Below are 16,093 nucleotides of genomic sequence, written 5' to 3' on the forward strand. Positions count from 1 at the left end.
GCCCCCCCCCCCCACTCACTGTTGACAAACTCCTGCTCCTCAGGGGTGACGATGCTGCTCAGGTGCGCTTGATGCTCTCGACACCGTCTCTCAGCATCCACCCAGGTCTCACGGTCAGGGAAGTGGCGGTAACAGTGTCCCTGGAACTTGGTCCAGCCCTCCTCGCATACCTCCTGGTCTGCAATACAGGTCAGGGGCTTGAAGTGGAGTTCCAGGCCAGCTGGGGATGTGGTTGCTGCCAGTCTTATGACATGGGTTTAGATTCGCCCTTTCCTGTGCTCTCAAGGGAAGGAACAGGCCCAGCTCGGGACATGCTCCTGTGGGAAGCCAGTAAGCCCTGGCTCCTCTAGTGGCCTCTATGTCTCATCTCTGGGAAATGTTAGTGCCAGGGACCTTTTTTTCCCTGATGCAGTGCCACTCCCTGCCCCAACTTTCCACTTGCAGGTGCCTGCCCTGGAGGGCCAACCGAGCTTAGTGGACCAAAGGTCAAAAATGTGGCAAGTTTTGAGATTTAAGGCAAAACATGGTTCCAAGAGGCTTTGTGGGAAGCAGTTGGAGGATTTAGGAGGGGCAGGCCTAGGCAGAAAAAGGGGCTGGCAGCCTCCTTCCCACAGAAATGTGAGTGAGGACAGGAGCAGAAATCAGTCTGCTTTGGGTGCAAAGAATGACAGCGCTCAGGCCATTTATCAGAGAGGCCTCTGGCTGAGTGCTGTCTTAGAGAGCGACACAGCCAGCCAGGGGTCCACCCCTGGTCCAGGGGCCCTGGCTTTCATTTTTGTTTATATTTTGGTGGCAGATGGGAAGAGGGGAGTACTTCTAAATTTGTAATGAGCTCTCTGCTCTGGAGAAGGGGCTGTTCTGGAGGGATATGCAGGAGCCTGTCACTCAGGATCAGTGACTGTAAGCGTCACTTCCTAACTCCGCCTGCATGACATGGTACTGGCAATTTTAAATTGGCCTTGGTGAGAGTATTTGCCCCTCAGGAGCTGACAGTTGCCACCATCAGGGCTCCTCTTTCCTCTGTGAGATCCAGTCGTCAAATGTCTGCCAGCGCAGCACTGGACAGAGGGAATTCAAGTCCTTCTCGCCCTTCATCCCCTGGGGCCTCCCATGTGGAGGGGTCCTCCTAAGTGGAGGACTGCCCACCCAGGTGGAGGGCCCTGGGGCCATGAACGCTTCAGGATGTAGGCAGCCTCCCACTGGATGCCACCAATCTGGCCATGCCAGGAAGGAAGGACTGGCAGGCTGGGGAAGGTGTCTTAGCATGCATGGTGGATGCTTGCCAAGGGAGGAGGACATGGCTTGGGAAGAGTGAAAACAGTAGAGTGGAGGCCAATAGTCTGAGAAGAAAGAGGTGGAGTAGCAGGAGGAACTGAGGGGAGGCCTTGTCCCCTGCTACCAATGCTCTCCCAGGGGATGAAGCAAAGGTCTGGAAAGCACTGGGGAGGTCTCAGATACACTTCCAGGTGTGCATCAGAGGTAGCTCAGCACCACGAGGAAGACAGAGATTCCACCCCAGTGCTGACTTGTGGGGTCAGTTCTTGGGTCATCTCAGTGCCTGTGGGCTGACCTGGGCAGGCAAAGCTGGAGGGTGAAGCAGTTGGGGGGGTGCTTATGTGGGGCCATGCACGATGGAGGCTTTGTGGAACACAGACAGAATTCCAGGGAGACTGGGAAAGGCTGTGAGGCCAGAGATGAAGAATGAGGCACTGTGGGGTGGTGAGGGCAGAGGGCTGGAGTGGGAGAAGAGATGCAGCCTGGCTTCACTGGGTACCCAGGCCCAGGGCCTCTCTGAGAGGCTCTGAAACAAACTCTGTTCCATCAGAGTTCAGAGCCCCATGAAAGCCCTGCCTCCATTCCTGTACAACCTCCCCTTTCCATGCTGGAACCCCAGAGCTTTTGTCTGTGTGGATGTTCCAGACTCTTCTCTCCTGCGGCAAATGGTTTTGGTATCCTGGGGAGAAAATCCTGTAGCTCTCCAAAACCCAGCTGAGGTTGCAGGAGAGGAGGGGTATTCAGGCCTTTTCTTCTAGAAGCCTTAAATTCCTCCACTAACCTGTAACACTGTCATTGTCTTCAAGGGACATTCAAATCTCGACTACCACCCATAATGCTTATGCCAAGGAATTTCAGCTGCTTTCTGGAAGTTTCTGGTATCCACCTTGAGAGTTCTTTGAAAAAGAGCTTTGAGATCTTGCACACTTCCAGGTGTGCATCATTGCTACCAACACCTGAAGCCATATCTCCCCTCTGAGTCAGAAAGCCCATGTAATCCTGGGGGGCTGGGGGGAGAGTAGGAAGGTCCATAGGGAGAGAGCTGGGGCTCAGCCTGGCCCTGGGAGGGTTCCTGGAATGTAGGTGAGAAATAGAGGGGTTGGCAAGACCCAAGAAAGGCAACTCAACCCCTGCCCCTTGCAGTGAGACTGTTCTTTCTGGCCAGTCCTTGGTCTTGAAGAAGGAAGGAAGAAGGAAAGCATGACCAATGTAGCAGCTGTCATGATGTGAAGAAGAGAAGGTGACATGCAGCAGTCCCTGTTCATGCATGACTTGAGCATGCTGGTGACACAGGAGCTCTCAGGCAGACCAACCACAGCTTTCACCCAGGGGAAGAGCAAGGTAGCTTGGCTCCTTCGACCATGGAAGAGCCATAAAAGGCCCACAGATGATAAAGCAGACAGATGCTGCCCATGACCATACTGGGAAGATCTGAGGCTGTCACTGGAGTGAGACACAATTGTTCCCACCCATAGCTTCCTTCAAGACAAGTGCACAGAATCGGCTCTATCCTCTTACTCTGATGCTTGCACCAAGCTCAGTGGTGGCATCAGCAAGTCTGCAAATCCTGGAGAAAGTTAGTGGTATAAAGTTTCCTAGAGCCCCACCTTCCAAAGTGCAGGCTGCCTAGCCTGCAGTTTCTCCTGTCATCAGATCAGGCAGTGCTCCAGAAGAGGGTTTTCAGGGGGAAGAGCAAGAAAAAGAGCGAGAATCAGTGGGAAAAGCAGACTTCTTGGTGGTTGTCCAGATGGATATGGGGCCCTGGTCAGGGCCTAGAGTCTGGGATTAGAAGGGAAGGGTGAGGAAAGAGGAGGTGCAACTGTTAGTAACATTAGCTGAAGCAGAGACGGCCGTACCGATCTCACACAGGTCCCCTCCGTAGCTGGGAAGGCATAAGCATGTGAAAGAGTCGATGGCATCCACGCAGGTGGCTCCATTCAGACAAGGGCTTGAGAGGCACTCATCAATGTCTGCAAGAAATCAAGGGCCACCATTAGGACTCCTGCCCGCAAATCCAGCCTCACAAGCACTGTGGCCTCCTTATGGGTAGCCAGCCCTGCTGCTGTCCAGAGCCTGGGGAGGGGAATGGCTGGTTTTCCTGAGAACTGTTGCTGCTGCTGCTGCTGCCGCCATCTTGGAATGCTGAACCAAAGATTCTGACAGGGTTTTTCTTGGATGTGTGTGATTCTTGATTGACAAGCTTGGAGCCCTGAAGCCAGGTTTCCCAGTGGGTTGGAGAGATATGGTACTTTTGAAGCCAAAAGTTCCTCCAAGATGTCTTCTTTTGTGAATGTTTCAGGAAGCCATGGAGTCTGAACTATGAACACAGAGGTGAGCAAGGACACTGGAAGTCGGGTTCTTGAAGCTTGTTTAGGACTCTTTCTTTTCTTGTTTTCCTCTGTAGCTCTGAGCTCGGGAAAAAGGACAAGGTGATACAGTACCAGAATGAACAAACTAGAAATGGGGTCTGCAGAGTATAGATCCATGAGAAAATGGCCACTTGGGATATCCATATGAAACTCACTAGACTTCTTGGGTTGCAGACACCTTCTTTGCTTTCACTAAAAAAAAAAAATTGTAAAATATCTTGTAAAAATGAAGCTGGTATCTTTTTCTTGGGATAGGGACTAAAATCCTGTCCAACATTTCCCCATTTAATCTTCCAGTTTAAGGCCACAGAAGGTGAATATCTCCAGTGAGTAAAGACTCTTCCAGACTCTTCTCTCCTGCGGCAAATGGTTTTGGTATGGTCTGGAAAGGCTCCATGCTGTGAATGGGAGGCAAGCATTTTGAAGCTGACCAGGTGCTCAGTGAGTAGCTGCCTACCAGCCACTCAATTCTGAAATACAAGCAGATGCCTATCAGCCTCTTCTTCTCAGGTCAGCTCTTCTTCCTTCTGTTTTTGTCCGAAGATGTTTTTCTGGTCAAACTTCTTTGTAGAACTTGGGCTGGTAAGTCATTGGCCTTTGCCTCAACCTTTCCTCAATTAGCCATGATGAGAACTGAATCTCTTAATATGGTCTTTCTGAACCTTTCTGAGAAACCAGAAGACATGAAGGAATTCTTCTGCTGTGTTTGTAGTCCAAAGCTCCTGCTATTTTTTATTTTTCTCCCTAGGTTTCCCTGACCGGGGACAAGATGAAGGTATTATGCAAATCCTCTTGCCAACACATCAGTAAAATTCTGCAACAAGAGGTCTCCAGTGGCTCATGGGGTACCATGATATGTAGTTGGGAGATGCTAAGCCTTGGTATGTGCAGCTGGGTCCATGCAACCTCCAGGATCCAATGGCATGTTTATGTGTGGTATCCATGTGAGTAGCTAAGCCCTGGGCTGGGAATAGGACCTCTGAATCCTCATTATGTTCCAGGACTTAGTTCTTGCCTCCATTAAGAGCAAACCAGATCTTAAAGTCAATCCTCTGACATGAGAGCAAAAGTATCTTCCTCTGGATCTTCAAGTTTGTGCATAATAGACATCTTCTTGGCCAAAGTTGGGTTTGCGCAATGGGTGGCCTGAAAATCTCTGGTTCCCAGGTGTCTTGCTCATCCTGTGAAGCTCCTAATCTCTGTTTCTTGAGCATCTCTCTTGTCCCACAGAGTCCTTAACTTCATTTCAAGGAGTGCATACCATAGATTAGAAACCAACAGTTCCAGGTTTGGAACTGTTCTGAGCAAACTCAAAATGCATGGAGGAACTGATTGAAATCCCAGCATGCACTTGGATTCCCAGCATGCACCAGGATTCCCAGCAGCAGCAGTAGCAGCAATAGGTCAGGTCAGTCAGCAGGGTGAAGCTGGGGCGGCTCTCCTGCTTCAGGAAAGCTGTGTTCTCTTTTGTCCATTAGCATCATTATGGGAAGTGGGCAGCACTGGGCAAGGGGAATGAAGCAAATGTAGGCGCTAAAGCAGTTGTACAGAGCAGGGGACAGGGGTGGCTTCTTGGGAGAAAAGCCAGACATCAACTCTGGGGCTCCTGATCAAATCAGGAAGGGTGGCAAAGATGGGAGGCCCAGAAGCAGGTCAGGCCAGACAGCTTCCAGCTGCCCAGAGGCTTGGAGATTGTACCTTGTACTGCCCGTCCCCAGGCTGTGTGAGCTCCAGGGCAGTGTTGTTTTCCCTGTGTTTGGCCAGGGCACCAAATCTGAGAAGGTTGCAAGGACAGATTGAACCAATTTCTGGAATCAGAAGCTTATTATTATTTATTTTTTTTTGTAGGAGGGACAGAAGGGCCACAATTCTGAAGAGCAAAGAGCCTGTGGGTCCCACTGGGGCAGTTTAGAGAGGCTGAGTCTGCATCTTCAGCTGCAGGGAGAGGGCTGATATCCTGTGTGTAGCTTTCTTATTAATCCCTCAGTCCTGGGCACCTCATCTCCTCTTTATCTGTCTGCAAGAGCCACTCTGGACCTAAATGTCCACCTCTTTCTGTGAGGGGCAGTTAAAGCATCTCTCAGCTTCTAGAACCAAGAGAGGAATAGGACTGGGTCCAGTTGGGGGTGTCCCATACCATGGGGGGTAGAGGGAGGAAAGGGCTTTGGGCAGTGGAAGACATCTTAAAGGAAGAGAGGAAAGGAGGAGAGAACCAAGATCTGCTAACAACCTTGTCTGAGCCGGATTCTCTGACACACTCATGTTATCCTCCAAATGCCCAGTGGGTATAGACATGATGCCATTTATAGTTAGGGATACAAGTGAAGAGACTTGCTTATGCTGGCAAACAGGGGTGACAGATGAGAAGAGATGGGAGAGAGAGTAAGAAAATGAAACTGGATGATGGAGGGACAGAGACACTGGGGTCCTGGAATCTTGGGACCTTGTTACCATTTCCTCTACAGCCACCCAATGTTCACTCATCATCACGGAGCAGGGAGTCTGGGTACTGTCAGGACTCTCTAGCTTCTGTTACCACTACTAAAACTAAAAGGGATGGTTCATACCTCAGCAGGGCCTTCCAGTGGTACCTCTAACTTAGGGGAGGAAAGAATTGGGAGCCCCCTTGTGAAGGCCAAAGTAATGGAGATACTTGGAAATAATACTTGGTGTCTGAATTGGAGATATCAGGCCTCCACCTTGAGTAGGTCTTGTCCACCTGGATCAGAGCCCAGGACCCCCAGGTGAGCTGGAGTTTATTTGACACATGAAGATGCTGAACAAAGGGTGACAAGTGATTTTACCCAAGTGATACTTGACTAATGGTTTGCCACTCATAAAGACTACAATATGAATGGTACTCTTTATTCGGTATACCATCTGTGCAGCTGGATGCTTATCTTTCTAAGACAAGAGTGAACTTTTTTTTTTTTTTCCAGGACATAATTTTCCAGGATAAGGACTGGGGGTGGGGATCCCCTTAAGAAGCATAGAGAAAATTGCTTAACTCAGTAGCTGTTGGGCACCATGCAAAAACCTAAGACCAATAAGGATGGGCAGACTTGAGTATAGATACTGACTTTCTTGTTGGGTCTTTTATACTACTGAGGGAGGAATTATGAGGGTATTTTTGTCCGTCCCAATTTGCTTTTAAAATAAAAATCATTAAATTAAAAAGTATACTACTATTATACTATTTAAAGTCTTCTATATTCTAAAGGTTGATTTTGAGTGCAATTTTAATATCCTGCTTCAATTCAATTAAGTTGCTTGTTAAGACCTGCCCATGGACTTTTTGGTTGAGTCAAGTCAAGAAGGTCTACTTTGAATTTTTAGATTTTTATAGCCCTATATTTTTCAGTTTCGGTGAAAGTACTTCTTTCCCAGACAAAAAAGGTTTTACTGAAAGTTAAATGTATTCCCTAGAAGAAGAGACAGTGTCCGATCATAAATTAGAATTCCCAACCAAAAAAGTGAACAATTTCAGTAAAATAGAAAAAAGACTGATTAAACTTTAATTTTGTATCTTTCTAAGCTAGAAGTTAGGAGAAGTTCAGCAATGACTGAAAATCAGATGTGAGATCTGATTAGAACAGTGCTTTTTCAACCTTTGTTGCACACTATAAATTAATGGGATAGTTAAAACAATTTTTTTAATTTAAATTTTTAATTTTTTTAAATGCTAGTGCAGGAGGTCCTCTCCAGACCAACTGAATCAGAATATCTTAGGGAGGAGCCCAAGTATGATGCTTTTTAAAAGCACTCCCTTGATTTTAAACAGCAGCTGGGAAACCTTAGTCACTCCCCATAGATGCTATCAGTAATGCAGGTGAGGAAGATGATGATTTTTAAGTGGGTAAGAATAGAATAGTCCTACTTTTGATTGCTAAAGAATCTGAGCATTCATTAATCAGATATTTATTTTGAAGTAGAAAGTACTAATTAATAATTTATCAAGAATTTGTTTATGGAATACTGACTAAATAAGATGACAGTGATTCCCAAACGTTTCTTTTCTTTTTCTTTTTTATATTGGGGATTGAAGCCAGGAGCACTTAACCACTGAGTTACATCCCCAGACCTTTTTATTTTGAGACAGTCTTGTTAAGTTGTTGAATCTAGCCTGGAACTTGTGATCCTCTTGCCTCAGCCTCCTGAGTTGCTGGGATTACAGGTGTGTGCCACAATAAATGGTTCAAATGTTTCTTTTAGGACAAAATACAGCCTCTAATTCCGTTGCTAGGCAAACATCTCCCCTGAATATTAAATATTACCATACATTCCACAAAACACCGTATTTGGTTCCTGTTAGAAATCATGGTTTCTTTAACAACCTTTGGCTCCCAATTCTAGAGCAAGATGGTAGGTGGTTCATCCATGGAGACCAGACACCATCTACAGTCCTGGAAGCACTTGAACCTTGAGCTACATTGAACAGGAGTGACTGGGGACCCCAGGGCACAGGCCTGGGGAGTGAAAGCCCAGGCTTGTGCTGCACTGATCCTCATCACCTGCTCTGTAGGGATGCTAAGGTTTCCCTAACTAGTGGCATGAGAGATAGTGAAGGGGAACTGATTTTTATTGAATGCCTCTTGGCTGATGTTATACTCAGGTGACCCGTACTGCAGTGTTCTCAGCCCTGGCTGCACATTGAAGTTACCTGGGAATTTAAAAGCCCCAATGCCAAAGGCCACAGGACCATTTCAATCAGAATCCATGGGTCTGGTCTGAGAACCACTATCATTGATCCCTGTTGTCAAATGAGGAAAGCAGGGGCTTGGCTGTGCGTGTCGATCAGATTGACTCTGATTCCACAGCCCTTTTTCATTCTGGCTCCCCAGATATCTGCCTTCAGATTTTTGCGACCAGCAACTTGTTGTTATTATTTATTTATTTATTTGGTAGTGGGGATTGAACCCTGGATATTTACCACTGACTACATCCCCAGCTCCACTTTAAAAATTTAAAAAAATTTTGTTTTGAGACAGAGTCTCCCTCAGTTGCTTGGGACCTTGCTAAATTGCTGAGGCTGGCCTTGAACTTGAGATTCTCCTGCCTCAGCTTCCCGAGTTCTGGGATTACAAGCATGTGCCATTATGCCCAGCAACTTGTTATTATGTTTAAGAGGCAGTTTCTAATTTAGCCCAGTGTGCTAAAAAAGTGAACTCAGACCTTGATCCTTGATTCAACTCATATAGTGGATTCAGGCAAATGAATTAACCTCTCTTCTTTCCAGTTTCAAATAGGAATAATTACCAACCTGCTCATAGAGCTGTTGGGGAAGAAATCTTGGGAGAGCCCTGAGGAAATATGCAAGATCAGAGAAAGGCTGCCCTTATAATAGAGTAGTTAAGTTTTACTGTCATCTGATTTTACTAACTTCAGGGCTGCTGAGGACATGAGCCTTGCTTGACTTCTGATACTAGTGTCACATTTTTGCCTCAAGTATCAGGTTTGGGAAGGAATGGCTAGGCACGTTGGTGCATGCCTGTAATCCTAGCTATTCAGGATGCTGAGACAGGAGGATTGTAAGTTTAAGGCCAGCCAGCCTCAGCAACTTAGCAAGCTCTTGTCTCAAAGTAAAAAATTAAGAGCTTCCCCCCGCCCCGGAAAAAAAAAAAAGGGTTGGGGATGTAGCTCAATGGTGGAAAGTAGCTGGGTTCAGTCCCCAGTAACTGCCCCCTGACCACAAGAATAGAGTCATCCCCGGTTTGAGACATTTGGCTACAGTTCCTGGGGTCACTATAGCCCATGAAAAAATTATCCCTTGGGCAGTAAGGAGAGCTCACCCGCTCTGGTCTTGGAGGCCCAGAGTGTCCTTAGTTTCCAGCTCTGACTTATGGGCAGAGACTGACCCCAGAGGGGGAAAGAACAGATGCTATCTGCCCTAATGCTTGTACATATTTACTATAGAAGTGCCAGCCACACAGTACATATGAGTATCTAATATATAATGATATGTTAATTTTCACATATAGTCACATATCCAGACTCAGAGCCTTTGGGGATGATGTAAAGGCTATTGGGTGCTAGGTACCTAGCAGGATTTGCCTGGCAAACCTGGAAGTGGTTGTTTTCTGCCCCTGGAATTCCATTCTCCAATTTTGGGCATGTTCTAGGAATAAAGCCCTTTTGTGAAAGACCCTGACTAGAGAGAGAAGCTAGGAACAAGGGCACTGGGCCGTGGAAAGAGCTAACCCAAGCACAGGATCTTGGCGGTAACCGGGTACCTCTTTAATGTTGAAGAGATAAGATGTCATCGTGGCCTCAGGCCTTGGATGTGTCCACAGAATGACAGGTGGATTCTAACCACCTCCAATCAGAGGAGCCCCAGGTTCCTTACCCGTCCCACAGGCTGCTTGACCATGGCATCGAACCAACAGAGCTTCCAGGGCAATGGGTGCCCGTGGGAAACACACTGCTGGGTGTGACAAGCACTGTATTATTTCCTTCAGGACAGGAAGGGGACTCAGATGCCATCCAGACCCAAACACTAGGGAGCCACAGAGACTTTCTCGGTGGAGCTCACCCTGCATGATACAAAACAGCCCCCTTGAGAGACAGAGGGACGTGTCCGGGGGTACCAATACTCACCCCAAGTTCAACATTTCTTGGAGGGCTCTTTTTTATCTTCAAAATTCAAGCACTCATAGAGTAGCCTTTGGCCTGATAGAAAACAAACTACTTGCTTGCCTAATTATTTAACTTAACTTTTTTTCTCCTAAACCGTCTTGTCCACTAGATGCTCTGGGAAGCTGTGTTTGTGAGGCTGTGACCCCTGACACTCTGCTGCTGCAGACCTCTCCTTCCTAGTCTGCAAAGCCTGAGGCTACAGTTGACCCTGGTCATCTCCTCTTGCCTGTGGCCCCTTCTGGGGACGAAGGAGTCAGTCTATCCAGTGTCCCTACCCACACCCCCATACCCCACAAGGCTCTTACCTATGTCACAGTGCTCGCCAGTGTGGCCAGGGGGGCAAAAACATATGACACGTCCCTCTGTCTCCTGGCAGGTTCCAACACCACAGGGCTCCTCTGCACAGGACCTGGCAGGGGCTTCAACCCCAGGGAAGAGGCTGAGTATCAAGAACACAGCCACCTGGTGCCAATGCAGTCTCCAAGACTGTGCAGCTGGGTCATGAGATCCCTAAACTCCAGGAGGGTGGCTTTGGGTCAGCTTGTTTCTGGGCACTTGGCCCCCAGCATCTGGGGGTGGGGACTCTTTTGCTGACTATGAACGCTCTCTTAGCCCCGTGGGAGGGTCAAGGAATCCCCAAACAAAAAGCAAAGGGAAAGCAGCTACTTGCCAGGTGACCAGTTCCTAGGACTGTGTGGAGGTGAGGCAATCACAGTCATCTAGGGAGTCCCTTCCTGGGGTAGGTGAGGACTCAGAGTCTAAAGTTGGGACATGGCCAAAATAGCACTTCATAGTTCCCTAAATTATGCAGGTTTTAGTCTTACACAAAACACATAATCAGACATTAAAAATGTCATCAGCAGATTCACTGTCTTCTCTCACACTCACCCTGGGGCATGATGCATGAACAGAATTTCCAGGACTTTCTAAATCGCCCTTTTTTCCCTGTGCCAAGTACACACAGCTGAATTCACACATAAATGCTCATGTGATGTAACTCCACTGTTAGGGTAACAGTCACTAATCTTTGTGAGGGTGTATTGTGTGCAAAATATAATACTTGCTTTATCTATATTTATATTCTGTTTAGTTTTCTTGGTACTATTCTCATTTTATAGAAGGAAAGCTCAGAGAAGTTAAAACTCTTGCCTGAGGCTGCACAGCTAATCTGTGGTGGAACTGTGCTTGGAAACTTAAAGCTCCACAGTGTCTTTCTACAGTACAGCTGTCCAGACACATTTAAAGGATGAAAAACAACAATACCTGAAACGGTGGACTCTGCTTCACCTGATCCCTCTGGGGAAGCTGGGATGGAAGCATCTGTTGGGGAGGTGGCTGTTCCATCTGTTTGGGTCTCTTCTCTTGAGAACAAGGGACTTGAAGACTCGATTTCTAGATGTGCCTCTGCAGGGCGCTGGGTCTGCTGGTTCCATTCAGATTCTGGGATGCTGGTGCTGATGACAATATCCATCCCTGAGGTCTGACCAGACAGGTCTCCACTGATTTCAGTCCTGTCCCCAGAAGTCACAGGAGAGGCTGAAGGCATGCCAGATGCCTCTGTGCCCACATCATAGGTGATGGTTGACTCTCTGGTCACTTCAGGAGCAGCAGACCCCTCCATGGAGCCTTCCTGAAAAGCCCAAGGGCTGCTGCTCACCCCCAGGCCCGAGGCTTTCTCGAGGTCAGCTTCATGCAAGGCAGAGGTGGTTTCCTGCAGAGTAGAGGCCCCAGACACCTCTCCACTGGCCTCTCCGCTGGCCTCTGGGGCAGCAGATGTTCCCACTTCAGCCTCAGGATAGGCAGACAATTCACTGCTGGCTTCTGGGACTGATGATGCTTCTACTCCAGAACTGGGGAACGTTGGTGTAGCCCCACTAATGTCCCCAGAGGCAGAGGCTTCCCCACTGGCCTCAAAAAGCTGGGGTGTGTATGTCACAGGGGATCTTTGGCCGAGTTCCTGGGAAACAACAGTTGGTTCAGTTACACCCTCCACGAACTCTGAAGTGATTAAAGTAACTTCTGGAAGACCTGAGGCCTCTCCACTCGTGCTTGTGGCTACAGAGGATTCTCCGCTTATTTCAGCAGTGCTTGAAAAGTCCCCACTAAAATATGGAGTGCTTGATGGCTCTCCGCTGGGTTCCACCATCCCAGATTGCAGTCCACTGAGGTCCAAAGATCCAGAATGGTCTCCAGACATGTCTGGTGCTCCAGAATGGGCACCACTGAGTTCCAAAATGCCTGAAGGTCCTTCTCCAGCTTCTTGGGCTGTTGGAGCCTGGGTTACAGATTCCACCAAAGTTCTGTCTATGAGAGAGACAGTTGGGAAACCTGATGAAAGTCCACTGCCATCATATCCTCCTGAAGACAGGTTGCTCCCAATCTCAGCTCCAGAAGTTTCTCCACTGACCTCAGTTACTCCACTTGGTAGGCCACTGAATTCTGGAGCCTGGGATGTAAACCCACTGGAATCGATTATTCCAGAAGATTGTCCACTGACATCCACTACCCCAGATGTGCCTGACAGATCTGTCTCCCCAGAAGGGAGACCACTGAGTTCCACTGACCCTAAGCCTTCTTCTTCTTTAAATGTAGTAGGGGTCACTTCAACCAAACTGGTGTCCACAAATGTAATTCCAGAAGATTCCCCACTGCCACTCATGGTGCCAGAAACCAGGTCCGGGATTCTGGGTGTTATTCCTGATGGCTGCCCACTGAGATCAGGAACCCCGGATGTTTCTCCACTCTGGTCAGTTATGCCGAATGGTGGGATGCTGCCAAAAAGAACTCCAGATGCTTCTCCACTGACATCTGGTTGTCCAGAAGATAGTCCACTAAGCTCAGTCACTCCAGATGTTTCCCCACTGGTGTCAGGAAACCCTGATGGCTGCCCACTGACCTCAGAAATGCCAGATGTTCCCCCACTGATGTCAGGAAACCCAGATGGCTGTCCACTAACACCAAAGAATCCAGATGTTTCTCCACTGATGTCAGGAGACCCAGATGTTTGACCACTGAGTTCAGTTCCTGAAGGGAGTCCACTTTCTCCCCCGCTAATGTCCAGTTCACTGAAGGGCAGCCCAGATATTTCTCCTGCACCACTGATGCCAATGGTTCCCCTCCCTTCCAGTTCACTTGCAGTGGAGGCTGTGACCACTTCTACCAATGTAGTATCCACTAGAGAAACAGTTGGAAATCCAGATGGAAGTCCACTAAAATCAGGCAGGCCAGAGGATGGGCCACTTCCAAGGTCCACTCCAGAATACTCACCACTAAATCCAGAGGGAAGGCCACTTTCTTCTGGAGCTTGTCCACTTCCTACAGTTCCAGAAGGCAGCTTTTCAAAGACCAAGGTTCCAGAAGCAGACCCCACCAAATCTTCTGTTCCAGAAGGTAATCCTTCTGAGGTTTCTTCAGTTCCAGAAGTTGAGGTCTCTAGACCTTCCCTTCCAGAAGGAAGTCCACTGATATCTTTTCCTACTCCAGAAGCAGAAATCTCTATACCTTCTCTTCCAGAAGGAAGTCCACCACTAAGTTCATCATCTATGCCAGAGGCAGAAATGTCTAGACCTTCTCTTCCAGTAGGAAGCCTGCTGACATCTCCTACTCCAGAGGCAGAAGTCTCTAGAACTTCTCCTCCAGAAGAAAGCCCACTGATGTCCTCTACTCCAGAGGTAGAAGTCTCTAGACCTCCTATTCCAGAAGGAAGCCCACTGATGTCCTCCACTCCAGAGGCAGAAGTCTCTAGACCTTCCTTTTCTGTAGGAATCCCACTGACGTCCTCTACTCCAGAGGTAGAAGTCTCTAGGCCTTCACTTTCAGTAGGAAGCCCACTGACCTCCTCTACTCCAGAGGCAGAAGTTTCTAGACCTTCTCTTTCAGTAGGAAGCACACTGACCTCCTCTACTCCAGAGGCAGAAGTCTCTAGAACTTCTCCTCCAGAAGGAAGCCCACTGAGGTCCTCTACTCCAGAGGCAGAAGTCTCTAAAACTTCTCCTCCAGAAGGAAGCCCACTGAGGTCCTCTACTCCAGAGGTAGAAGTCTCTAGGCCTTCGCTTTCAGTAGGAAGCCCACTGCCCTCCTCTACTCCAGAGGCAGAAGTCTCTAGACCTTCTCCTCCTGAAGGAAGCCCACTGATATCTTCTACTCCTGAGGCAGAAGTCTCTAGACTTTCTTTTTCAGTAGGAAGCCCACTGAGGTCCTCTACTCTGGAGGTAGAAGTCTCTAGGCCTTCACTTTCAGTAGGAAGCCCACTGAGGTCCTCTACTCCAGAGGTAGAAGTCTCTAGGCCTTCGCTTTCAGTAGGAAGCCCACTGACCTCCTCGACTCCAGAGGCAGAAGTCTCTAGACCTTCTCTTCCTGAAGGAAGTCCACTGAGATCCCCTACTCCAGAGGCAGAAGTCTCTAGAACTTCCTCTCCAGAAGGAAGCCTGCTGAGGTCCCCTATTCCAGAGGCAGAGCCCTCTAAGCCCTCACCTCCAGAGGGTAGCCCACCAACCTTAGGAGTGGTAGGCCACTCAATTTTATCTTCATCTCCTGAGGACAGTCCACTTTCCACAGGCAGGCCTGAGCCCACTGTGGAGGTGATACCACTGGTATCAAGGTCTCCAGAGGGTAGTCCACTTGCACTGACCCCTGAGGGCTGCCCACTGGAGTCAATGCGTCCTGAAGCTTCTCCACTGCCTGTGAAGTCACCGCTGATGTCAGGGGCTCCAGATACTTCCCCAGAGCCTGGCAGTTCCATCCCACTTGGCCTGACATGGGCAGGTGTGTAGGTCTCCTCCGTGGCGAAAGGCTCTTCCGGGGCAGAGGGCACTGCAGTTGCAGAAGGGCCTTCTGTGCTTTCCTCTGTTGCTGCACTAGTGGGAGGCCATGTGGGAGGGATCCCTGGAGGAAAGGAGGAAACAAGGTGAGGTGTGGGCTTAGTAACTCTGAAACTGAACTCTAGTCCTTCCACAGTAAAACCTTCCTCCCCAGAATTCAGAAATCCTTAAGTGTCTTGGAAAGGGGAGTAGGAAGGGAGGACAAGAGAGGGAAGGAAGCAGGGAGAAGCAGGGGCACAAGGAAGCTCCCACACTACCCTCAGGGACACAGGCCTTCACAGCCTGTGTTTTGTGAGACTGTAGAGGCTGCCATCCACACAAACCATTGGATGTGTGGGCCATCACTGAAGACGACCAAGGTCACCCTTCAAGTACTTCCACTTTATCATCTCATGTAATTTTGATCCCTGGACCAGCAGCACCAGCAGCCTCTGGGGACCTGATAGAGAAGCAAATTCCCAGACCCTAGCCCAGCCTGGCTGACAGAGGCTCTGGGGTGGGCCCAGCTCATCATGTCCACAAGCCGGGACATGAGGACGACAGAATGAAGCTGGCAGAGCCGGTGTAGTGCTATTTGTAAACACACATTCCCTTTTCAATTCTGAGATCCCCATTACAGAGGATTTGAAAAACAGAAAAGAAAAAACCCTCACCATTCTAAATAATCATGGTTACATTCTTTTCTTTCAGTCTTATATTCTTTGCCATTTAAAAACAAAATAGCAGGGCTGGGGCTGGGGCTCAGTGGTAGCGCACTTGCCTAGCACGTATGAGGCATTGGGTTCAATTCTCAGCACCACATATAAATTAAAAAAAAAAAAAGGTCTATCAACAACTAAAAAAAATAAAAATAAAAACAACATAGCTAGGTTTGAACCTTACACATACTTCTGGGGAAAGATGCATCTGATCCTCTGGGTAGGCTCACAGTCCCCTCTTTCTCAGAAGAGAACTTTGGAGGGTGTGGGTAGTGAAGTACAGTAGCATACTGGATGA

The 16,093-nt window shown here is 48.4% G+C and overlaps 1 protein-coding gene across 1 annotated transcript in view; it reads right to left on the reverse strand.

Annotated features, from left to right (window-relative positions):
- The window catches only part of Acan (aggrecan), a 67,117-nt gene that overhangs the window by 3,199 nt on the left and 47,825 nt on the right, over positions 1-16,093 (reverse strand). The window contains 3 exon segments of the mRNA XM_048790280.1: positions 20-178; positions 3,132-3,245; positions 11,541-15,161. Of these exon segments, the coding sequence (XP_048646237.1) occupies positions 20-178; positions 3,132-3,245; positions 11,541-15,161 (3,894 nt within the window).

Source organism: Marmota marmota, unplaced genomic scaffold (assembly GCF_001458135.2).
Source record: "Marmota marmota marmota unplaced genomic scaffold, marMar, whole genome shotgun sequence".
Taxonomy (NCBI): domain Eukaryota; kingdom Metazoa; phylum Chordata; class Mammalia; order Rodentia; family Sciuridae; genus Marmota; species Marmota marmota.